The 11,982-nt window shown below is 40.0% G+C and overlaps 1 protein-coding gene across 1 annotated transcript in view; it reads right to left on the bottom strand.

Moving 5' to 3' along the window:
* Positions 1-204: 204 nt before the first annotated feature.
* The window catches only part of LOC130356880 (uncharacterized protein C6orf132 homolog), a 37,638-nt gene continuing 25,860 nt past the window's right edge, over positions 205-11,982 (bottom strand). Inside the window, exons 3-5 of the mRNA XM_056558977.1 lie at positions 9,645-9,717; positions 5,787-9,129; positions 205-792 (exon numbers count right to left, since the gene is read on the bottom strand). Of these exons, the coding sequence (XP_056414952.1) occupies positions 699-792; positions 5,787-9,129; positions 9,645-9,717 (3,510 nt within the window). The 3' untranslated portion in view covers positions 205-698. The remainder of the gene's footprint in view (positions 793-5,786; positions 9,130-9,644; positions 9,718-11,982) is intronic.

The raw sequence follows: 11,982 nt of genomic DNA, 5'->3' as shown, positions 1-11,982 counted from the left end.
TTTTTTTTTACACCCGTCTCTTCGCTAACAGACTACAAAGCTACCACCATTTTACATTACAATGAATACTGACTGACAGTTTGTAGCCTGTTGTCGATGAGACTGTGACAAAAATAAATAAATAAATGAAATGCAGCCAAAAAAGAAAATTAGGAAAGAAAAAAGAAAAAAAAAAAAAGTAATATAGCATAAAATAGTTTATTGCTGTAAAATAATATTGAGGATATAGCATGCAAAAGCTTTATGCATCCTCTTTAAAAGCAAATTCAGACAGACACTCTCTTGTAACACTAAACGACATTACATTTATATGAGAGTACATAAAAAGAACTTCTATAACACATATATAAATATACACTGAAATACAAAGTGCTTTGTGTAGGGTTTCTCATAGGACTTCTCCTTTCAAACGTATGTACATTTTTTTATACAGTGGCTATTTTTTTTTTTTTTTTTTAATAGATATGTATATATATATTTATACAACAAAAGTTCAGTATTTAAGCAAAATATTATGGTGAAGTAAACCAAAAGGCACATAACATGTAAAATAAAGAGACACAAATAGCAACATTAAAAGAGAAAGTATGATAAAATATTACAAAAAATAGATTCTATAAGAATGCAATAGCTTCATATAATTAAAAACATGAAACCAAAAAGTAGAATCCAAGCTAGTTGGCAGGAACGTGGCATGCTCACAGGTAGCCGCCTTGATACATTTGGGAAATTGGTTGTCTGGTGCCTGGTCTGACAGTAAAGGTCATTCCTTGTGGGAGTTTACTTTGTGCCCTGGGGAAAAGAGAAAAGAGCTGTTTATAAGCAGAACATATTATTCCTTTAGATGTTAGCTTGACACTTATAATGTAGCTTCTTTCTTTAAAAAGCACAAATTTATTTTTCCCCCCCTCTTATATAGTACAGTGTAGATTATTATAAGTTGGTACAGAATTTAAGTAAACGTGGCAAGCTAGGTTTATCTGCTATCTTGACCTATTTCGTAGGTGACTTTGTACTGCCAAAACAGCTCTGACCCATCTGAATCCATAAGACCTCTGAAGCTGTCCTTGGGAATACAGCATCTAGAGCAGTGATGGCGAACCTTTTTGAGCCCGAGTGCCCAAACCGTGATGCATGCCAACTTTTTCCCCCCCTCAAATTGCCAGCACAGCAATTAAATCAAAATACCGAGGTTTAAAGGGGTACTCCTCCCCTAGACATCTTATCCCCTATCCAAAGGATAGGGGATAAGATGTCATATCACCGGGGTCCCGCTGCTGGGGACCCCCAGGATTGCCGCTGCAGCACCCCGCTGTCATTACTGCGCAGAGAGTTCGCTCTGCACGTAATGACGGGCAGTACAGGGGCCGGAGCATCCTTACAATACGGCTCCGCCCCGCGTGACGTCACGGCCCGTCCCCTCAATACAAGTCTATGGGAGGGGGCGTGGCGGTAGTCACACCCCTGCCATAGACTTGTTTTAAGGGGCGGACAGTGATGTCACGAGGGGCGGAGCCATGACATCATGCTGCTCCGTCCCCTGTATCGCCCATCATTACGCACAGAGCGAACTCTCTCTGTGCAGTTATGACAGCGGCGTGCCGCAGCAGCAATCCCGATGTCTAGGGGCAGAGTACCCCTTTAAGTTTAGAAAAAACAACGCATACAGTTGCCATAACTTAACATCTTTTGTTTTAAAATAAGAACACCACAGAGTTCATTGATCCAAACTTTTATTTCTTTATTTTTTTTTTATTGATAGTTTATAGTCCCCCCACATTGGGTTGGCAGTATAAGTCCCCCCACATTGGGTTGGCAGTATAAGTCCCCCCACATTAGGTTGGCAGTATAGTTCCTTCACATTAGGTGCAGTACAGTTCCCCCACAGACATACAGTCTCCAGCCATATACAGTGTATGGCTGGAGGCTGTATGCCTGTGTACTGCCCCACTTCAGTGTTCCGACCACCGATCCGCCTGTCAGGGGTCACAATATACTGCTATGGACTACAGGCCATAGCAGTAGGTCCCGGGACCGGAGGAGCGCTGGTTGGAACACTGAATATGATGCACAGGTAACTTACCATGCCAGCGCGTCGTCCTCCTCGATGTTCCACTCGGCTGTTGCCATGGGTGCATGCACGGGACGTCAGTGACGTCCCTGCGTGCGCTACCTCCAGGCGGCCCTGCGTTTTTAAAGTTAACGGAGCCGCAGAAATGTAACAGGGACATCCTTGTGTCCCGAAAAGATCTTTCGGGACACAGGGATGTCCCGAATTGGATGATGGCGAACTATGGCCGCGTGCCTACAGAGGGGGCTCGGCGTGCCATAGGTTTGCAATCACTGATCAAGAGGCTAGCAGCAATGGAACCTTCATGGATTCAGCTTGTTTATCCTGCACATCCCACAGATTCTTACAATCATACTAAGATCTGGAGAATTTGGAGACAATACCATGAACTCTGAATTCCACAAGGCACATTTTCCTGCTGAAAAAGGCCACTGCCATTAGGGAACACAGCTGTCAAAAAGAGATATATGTGGTCTGCAGTAAAGTTTAAGTAGTTAGCCCATATCAAAGTAAAATCCATAAGAATGCCAGCAGCAAAATAGAACATTGCATTTCCTTTTCTGTTTGCCTTTGATAGCCCATTATGGTGGCCTTTAACAGGTTAGTAAGTTAATATTTATTTTGAAATAATCTTAAAGGGTAGCTATCCTTATGTTCCCACAATGTGTTTTGTGCCTCATTTTGATCAGTATTTTTACCAAAACCCGGTGCAAGTCCAAACCACCGAAATAGGTACTTTATGTCTGTTCCAGTTCTTGCTAACCCCTTAAGGACAAAGCCCACCTTTGGCCTTGAGGTCAATACTCAGTTTTTTCCCCCAATTCGCCTACTAAGGAAGGGGTCGATTTTAGCACCTTGAAACGCGTCTAGACTTACAGTCTGAACAGAGCGATATTTAGATACATTGCCTTAATCTAAGCCGATATTCTACAATTGAAATAAGCAGTCTACTGCACTTGCTGCAATAACCTTAAACCCACACCGACTGGGCGTACAACAAAGATCGTTGCTAGCTCCATGAGTGTCCTGTTTTTACATCAAGGAGAAAGGTCAGACACCAGAACGGGTGTAAACTGCTATTGTGGACCGTCCACCTGGGAGTCTCTTGCCGGAGCTCCACTCACAACAGGCTCGGGAGGATCACACTGCCCGCACACCGTTGACAACATCGCCGCATTCGCAGAATATACCATCTTCTGCCCGTCGCAGTACGGGACCAGCTGTCACGGTGAGATAACGTATATCCATTCATCTATAGACTATGGGCAGCATAATCTAGACCAACCTAGAGACTGAATTTTCATCTGATTTTTATTTCACATCACATTTGCCGGATTAGCAGTATATTCCGGATTATCGGCATTCATCAACATTATATTGCTAGCACTTTAGAAACCGGCAATTGCTCTATACTATACATCAATTCTGTCATTAGGGCCCAATGGCAGATTATTGTAACATCTAATATTGCTCTCAGTATTATTTTATAACAATGTCTTTGTTTTAATTCATTGTATTGTATTTTAATAAATTTCTACATTTGTTTCAAATCGGCTGTTTCCAATCAATTTCCATTGTGTACCCAGTAGGGTGATGTTCTTGAGGTGTGGTTCAAATACTTTTTCTATAATTTCCAGTTTTTATCCCCCCCCACCTTTTAAGAGACTTAAAGGGGTACTCCGGCCCTAAGACATCTTATAGGGATAGGGGATAAGATGCCAGATCGTGAGGATCCCGCCGCTGGGGACCCCGCAATTTTTCATGCAGCACCCCTCTATTATCAGCCTCCGGGTCTGATGAATCATGATCACGGGGCCAGAGTATCGTGATGTCACAGCGATGTTTGCTCCTGCAGGGTGCTGGATGAAAGATTGCGGGAGTCCCCAGCAGCGGGACCCCTGCTATCAGGAATCTTATCCTCTATCCTTTGGATAGGGAATAAGATAAGATGTCTTAGGGCCGGAGTACCCCTTTAACCCCGGGCTTTGGAAAGAAAAATGCAATTTAGCAATTTAAAGGGGGTTGATTTTGTTTTTATGCAGTGCAATTTATGGTAAAAATTATGGTTTTCTTTATTCTGTAAGTCAATATGTTTAAAATGATACCCAATTTATATTTTTCTATTGTTGTCCAACTCAAAAGAGAAAAAAAAAAAAAAAGTCAAACTCACTCACTCACACGATTGGGAGTGGCGGGATCAGTAGCCAGACTCTCATCGCTATGAAGCAAGTGCAGCCTCTGCATTTGCTTCATAGTCATTTAACCCTTTAGGGCGTATATTTACACCCTGCATTGTCTGGGGGTAGGGATTAAAAATACTGACTAAAATACAGTGTGTAAATCCAGCTTAACCTTTTAAGGACGCAGGGTGTACCTGTACGTCCGGCGCCCGCTCCCACGATATAACGCGGGGTCACGCGGTGACATCACCGATCGCATGGCTAATATGGACATTACTGATCGCCACGTCTAAAGTTAAAAAAAAAAAGCATTCCCGGCAGCTCAGTCTGGCTGATCGGGGCCACAGCGGTGAATCCGTGGTGTCCCAATCAGCTGTTAGGACACGAGGAGGGTCCCTACCTGCCTCCTCATTGTCAGATTGCCAATTTACTCCTCCGTGCATAAGATCCAAGCAGGAGCAGTGGAGCACCGATAACACTGATCAGTGCTATGCTATGGCATAACATTGATCAGTGTCTGCAATCAATGTACTGCCTGTTATAGTCCCCTATGGGGGGCTAACACATTGCAAAAATAAAAATAGTTAATAAATGTGATTTAACCCTTTCCCTAATAAAGTTTGAATCACCCCCCTTTTCCCATAAAAAAAAAAAAAAAAAACACTATGTAAATAAAAAAATAAAACCTATGTGGTGTTGCCATGTGCGTAAATGTCCGAACTATAAAAATATATAACAAATTAAACTGCATGGTCAATGGCGTACACGTAAAAAAATTCCAAAGTCCAAAATAGAGTATTTTTGGTCACTTTTCATACCATAAAAAAAAAATAATAATAATAAAAAGCAATCAAAAAGTCAGATCAAAACAAAAATGGTATTAATAAAAACTTCATATCACAAACACAAAAAGTTTGCCCTCATACATCCCTGTATGCGCAAAAATTAAGTTATAGGGGTCAGGACATTTTTAAACGTATTAATTTTTATGCATGTAGTTATGATTTTTTCCAGAAGTAAAACCAAAATCAAACCTATATAAGTAGAGTATAATTTAAATTGCATGGACCGACAGAACATAAGGTGTCATTTTTATCGAAAATGCACTGCGCAGAAACGGAAGCCCCCAAAATGTATTTTTTTACATTTTTTTTTTGGGGGGGGGGGGTTTGCGTAGATTTATGGGTAAAATGACTGATGTCATTACAAAGTAGAATTAATGGCGCAAAAAACAAGCTATCATATGGGTCTGTAGGTACAAAATTGAAAGGGTTATGATTTTTAAAAAGGTAAGGAGGAAAAAAACTAAAGTGCAAAAACAGAAAAACGCTGAGTCCTTAAGGGGTCAAGTTTAACTGCTGTCAAAGGCATCAGCTGCTTTTCGTATAATCGTTTATATCTGTGTAGCAGACAATCAACTTGGCAACATAGGAGAAAAGCTGTGGATTTTTTAAATAATGCTCAGCATGTGAAAGGACACCATTTTCAACATGTATTTGCCATATACCATTTTACATATTTTAATGCATACCAACCTGGATGATGATTGTCCCATTGAGTAATCCGAACTTTGAGATTTGTATTTCAGATCAGTCATTGGTGGTACTATTCGGTTCATATTCTCAGAATAATCTCTCCTACCCTGAGGTAAGAATCTTGATGTTGTGTTGGAACGTCGTGGATCTAGAACCATATTAGAGCTAGACTTTGCATTGATATAAGACCCTGGCATAGTAGAAGACCTTAAGGAGCTTGTATTTTTCCCATAGTTCCATGAACTCTCTGGTTCAGGCATGTACAGTCGTTTCTTAATAAGGGAGCTCCTTTGTGCAGTGCCATAATTATCACTTGAGTAATAGCCAAAGTTGCTTGTGTTTGACAGGGAAGGAAAAGGCTGAATAACTGAATTAATTCTGTCGTAAGTTGGACTTAAATCAGAATGAAGACTTGTATCATGATCAAAGACATGTGATCTGTTTTCCTGCTGCATGCTACTACTAATTGATTGTACTGGACTATTCATGAACTCTGCTGGGGGTGGTATTATTTCATATTCAATTTTAGTATCCATCTTTCGGTCAGGGATCGGTGAAGGAAAAGAAGAAATATTAAAACTAGGGGATTCAGTTGAACTTGGCACAGTGGTAGAGAAACGGTTATCGAATGTTGTTGATTTTGGTTTTAAATAGTCTTCATTCCTGTTTGTGGTAGAAACCGGTATGTCAACTGAATTATAAACATATGGTACACTAAACTTGTCATTGGAATTATCAGCATCTCTATCCAAAGTACTTGTTATATCATAAGACTGGAGTACTCCATCTTTCTGGGTTGATGAATTTGAAACAGAGTCTGAATTTTCGATTGAGTTCGATGCAAAACTGGTGACTTCCTCCGTAGAGTTTCCTGTATTTCCCTTATAGGGAGAAACAACAAATGTATTTGCTCTTCTTTCATTATATGGAGAGGCAGATATACTCTTAATAATCCCACTTGTAACAGAAATTTTTGGAAGATTTCCCCTTTCTAAGGACTTTGCTTTCTGTGCCCGCTTTTGTGCTGCCATTAGTAAAGCCAATGGAGAATTTGCTTCAACCTGATCTCCGGTGACAGGGTGATTAATTGTACTTTCAGCAGGAGATTTAAGTGGAGCTTCTTGCTCTACATTTGCAATTTCCGTATGTTGGGAAACACTGTCCAGGTTTATACTAAAATTTGTAACTGGTTGTGAAATTTGTACTGGCAGTTCATCTAAGCTAATGCTTTCGGTCAATAACTTTGTTTCACGGTGTGGCTTGTAGGTTGGAATGGAGGTCTCAAACACACCTTCTGTAGATGTGTCTTTTTGAGGGGAAGCAACTGGCAGTGGAGCAACAGGTATATCCAGAGTTGCTTTTGGAATTTTATTTTGTAACTTTGCATATATTGGCTTCTCCAGTTTGTAAGCAGGGCTTGCTGGTAAATAGTCTGGCTCAGGTATCTGAATATCCAGGTTATTACTTTTAGGCAGCCATTCGGAATTGTCTGCATCAACATCGTCTTTCTCTAATTTAGCAGGTAGAAGAGGCACTTTCAACATTAATGAATTCACCAATTTATTTTCTCCTCCTGACTGTGAAAAATTGCCATTGGAATTCTTATTTGCCTCCATACGAGAATTTATAAGCCTCTCCCTTTTCTCATCTTTTTTTGGAGAGAATAATGCTTCTAACTCACCCTTTATCTTCCCAACTCTGATTTTTTGCTCATTATCAACACTTGGCATAGGTGTTGTCTGAGCAGGCCTAACCTCTATAGACTTTGGAATCTTTCTTAGGGTCTGCTGTTTTGCTTGTAATGCTTCTAGCAAAGGTACCGAACTTGATGGGCCATAAGAACTTGGTAAAGGTGGAGGTGCAGGTGGTGCTTTTGGTGGTGGTGGAGGAGGAACAAGTGCTGGTTGTTTTGGGGTGACAGAAATGGTCTTCGGCTTTGGAGAAAGCAGTGGTGAAGGCAAGCGAAAAGGCGGAGCGAGTGGTGGAGTTGTTGAACTTATAGGTGGAGTCTTTGGTGGAGTCTTTGGTGGTGTAATATTTTGAACAGGTAGTGAAAGAGAGGCCTTCAGGGGTGGTGTGGGAGGACACTCATTTACATTTTCTGAACTTTTTTCTGGTTTTGGATAAACTTCCTTATTTATTCTAGTCAACTCTTGAGGCAATACTTCCATCTCCTTTGCTGTTAGAGAGTTATGTTTAGACCCATTTGCATTTGATAATGAAAGCTCATTTATAATAGGTTTGATTGAAATACATTTAACAGCAGGCTTTAAAGTTTTGTGTATTTCTTGTGTGTGTCCACGTTTGTTAAGAGTATTATGATCAGCACCATTCTGGGAGTATTTTTGCCCTTCACCTTGTTTAGAAACAACTGATGTAAATCCACCTTCATTGCTATTAAGCCTTCGGTAGGACTGCAATGGAAGATCCTCCTTAGATATTGATAGAGGTTCCATTTTGTTATGATTAATATCTTCATTCTTGGTTCCCTTGTTTAATGCTACATGAAGATTTTGCAGAACAGAGGTGTTCTCTTTTAATTGAGGCACTCTAGGGTTTAATGAATCGGTCATATTTGCTGTTTTTTCTAATCCCTGATCAGACTTTTCTGAGAAGTCTGGAAGATCTTCCATTATCAACATGGATTTTCTCTTATTCAGTGTATCATTAAGAGATTGCTGTTGCTGCTTTGCTGTGAAAAGCTTGGCTTGAAAACTTGGATTAAAGCTAGATCGCACTGGATTCTGGGGAGGATCTTTAGAATAATCAATGTTCTGAGGCTCTTGAGGCAACTGTATTGATGATGTCCTGGCTGGAGCTGGAGGAGGTATTTTGAAGGACCTTGGCAATGTGGACTGAGGCTCAGCACTAAAATTGGTCTGCCCTTGGTTATGTTGGAAAGCAGCAGGATTCATGGAAAATCTATTAGGTAAAGTCATGGGCAAATCTTTAGAAAATGCATTAAGAACAGTCTCAGATTTGCATTTAGTTACATTATTTGTTTGATGCTGTTCTACTCTTTGTACTGCAGATTGATCTGTTGGCAAAAAACTAGGTGGCACAGGTACTGAAGAATTTGGGGTAGGGGGTATAAAGTCTGGAGGACTTGGAGATTGTGGAGATGAAATAACGGATGAAGGAGGACTTTTTTGTGGTGGTGGTGGAGGTGGCGGCGGAGGTGCCATGGTTGGAGGAGGTGGTGGCGGCATAGATGGTGGTGCAGGGATCTCATCAAGATCATCATCAGCATCAACATAATCATCATCATCATCATAATTCGTGAATCGAAGATCTCCAACGGAACTATACAATCTGTAGCTTCCATTCAGCTTTGAGCCGTTGCCTGGACACCAAAAATGAAAAGTTACAATTAAAATAATGTCAATTTTTTTTATTTTTTTAAATAGCCAAAAAAAATAAAAAATTTAAGATCACTCATCTAGAAACAAGGCTGCAAAAGTACATCCAACAGTTTATTGTATAAAGATCCTATTTCTATTAATGGGGCCCATACCCGATACTTACTGGGCAACAAACAGTTACCTCAGCAACCAAGCCACCCAGAGTGCAGATGCCTTTCCATACCAGATGTCAAATCAAAAATAAATCACAAAATATTATTATTTTTTTTTAATAAAAAATATGTTTTACGTTAACAAAAAAAATAAAAAATAAAAATTGATCAAATGGTCACCATCTGTTGATACATTGGGGGAGATTTATCAAAACATTTGTAGAGGAAGCATGGTAAAATTGCCTATAGTAACTAGACTACTTCTTTAATTTTGCAGAGGTCTTTTTAAAAATTAAAGAAGCAATCAGATCGGTCACCATTTGCGACTGCAAACAAAAACATACCTGTAGAGGCATTATCTGTAAACCCTGCTGGAACGGAAGGGGTCGGTACAGCTAATCCTTGTGTGTCTGTGTTCTGAAATAAAGAAATCACCATCACAGAAATGTTTAATTAAATCTTGGCCTTATATAGTCAGGTCCTAGTTTTTACATTGTCCATGAAGCTTTCGTTTATAAGGCAACTGATCAATACACCTTCACTACCTCTGAAAATTTTGAATTTACATCACAAAGCACAACATTCATGACATTGTTTGTCCTGTGTAAATGTACTCATGACAAATTTGCTAACATTCTTGTGTGCTAGTGTGATTATTTTTATTTACTGTTTTCTTATGAAGTTATTTTATTCCCCCCCCCCCCCCCCCCATCACCATGAAAATGTTATAGCACAGGGAGCAGAGCAAACTGATTTACAATTTTTACTGTTATATTATGCATGATGACACTGATTGTTGACAAATTTTGGCCTCAATTCTAAGCATGTTTGGAGGAAACCAGGAACTGCTCATCATCTGTTCAATTCACCTACTGTGAAGCAGGGTGGTGGCAGCTCATGCTGTAGGGTTGTTTTTCAGGGGATGGGACAGGTAAACTGGTCAGGATTGAGGAAAAGCTGAATAAAACAGTACAGAGACATTCTTAAGGTGTAGGTCTAAAGATAAGTGAGGAGAGACACAGCTCACATTGGGTGTTACAGTTGTAGGGACAATTGTATGACACCCAGAGATTTCTGTGTATGAGGCCTTTTCTGGTAAACAGAACTTGTACACGGAATTTACATGAGTTGTATGGTTCCCCTGTCAATTGTACTAAACAGCATTTCTCTGCACTGATGTTTGCAGAATGAGTGGGAAACCAACGTTGGACTTCTACCTTAATGGAAACCTTAATTGAATTACCAGTTAACAAAATGTGAAAAAATGAAAGAGTCTGAAGACTTTCCGAATGCATTGTATATGCTGACACAATGTAAATCTGGGTGTTTGTCCAGACCCCTCTATTCACAAGAAAAAAAAAAAAAAAAAAAAACAACCCCTACAAAAAGACTGTAGTTCTCACTAGTCCTGACTTGAAGTCCTATGGAGGAGCACATGACAGATACACATCACGTCACTCCAACGTATTGGAGGAGGTGGAGTGATTTGTATAACGGCTCCTCTATTGGACTCTATGCTATTGACTGGGAGCACATGGAAAGAGAGAACGGGGGAGTGATGCACCATCAGGTGCAGTTGACTATATGGGGCACTCACAGGTCAGTGGCACCTAGGGTTGACTGCCCCCTTAACCCTGTAACACAAGTGAAGCCAGGCAAGAAGCAGTCAAAACATGATAGCCCTATGGAAAGCCCCTCTATATGGAATATTTTAATGTCAGATATGCGAAACCGAAAAAAATAAACTAGTGTGTGTAATTGTTTCTGTTGAGAGAAATACTTATGGGTGCATGATCTTTCTTCTGAGATTTGCACACTACTTGTTTATGTGAGATCTCCTGCACATGTGTTTTTTCAGTCTCACCCATACCTTTTGGTATTTCAGATGGCTTTCTCTACTTCTCCCTGGTGAGATTTTGCCATCCTCTCCTGGAGGCAGCTCTGTAGCTTATCATTCTCACGCTCATTTCAGAGCACTGGTGTAGCGTTCCCATATCATTCTCTACTCTGCACCTGTAGTAACACTAGCTAGAGCCCTTTCCTTGAAATGATCCGCAGGGTATATTTAAGTTAGACATTCTAGAAATTGATCTCAATTGTTTTATAATATAAGAATGTACAATCTGTTTATATTATGTTTTTAGAATTCCCAAGCTTTCTATGATTTGAAAGCAGGAATTTGTATTTTTGAAACAGCTGATAATTTTCTATTTCATGGGAGTATATCATTATAAATAGCTGGGCATTATGGCAGTCATGTGATCCCTGAAGAAGTTGGGCAGAACCCAAGGAAACCAGTTGGATGTACAGCCTCTGGTAAATGGATAGGGTAAACCTTATTGCACTGACAAGTTTAACCCCTTAAGGACCACGGGTTTTTCCATTTTTGCACTTTTGTTTTTTCCTCCTCACCTTTTAAAAATCATAACCCTTTCAATTTTGCACCTAAAAATCCATATGATGGCTTATTTTTTGCGCCACCAATTCTACTTTGTAATGACCTCAGTCATTTTACCCAAAAATCTACGGCGAAACGGAAAACATATTGTGCGACAAAATTGAAGAAAAAAAAAACGCCATTTTGTAACTTTTGGGGACTTCCGTTTCTACACAGTACATTTTTTGGTAAAAAATGACACCTTATCTTTATTCTGTAGGTCCATACGATTAAAATGATGCCCT

Source organism: Hyla sarda, chromosome 2 (assembly GCF_029499605.1).
Source record: "Hyla sarda isolate aHylSar1 chromosome 2, aHylSar1.hap1, whole genome shotgun sequence".
Lineage (NCBI taxonomy): Eukaryota > Metazoa > Chordata > Amphibia > Anura > Hylidae > Hyla > Hyla sarda.
The sequence above is the reverse complement of the archived record's forward strand: the minus strand, read 5'-3'. Positions and strand labels throughout refer to the sequence as shown.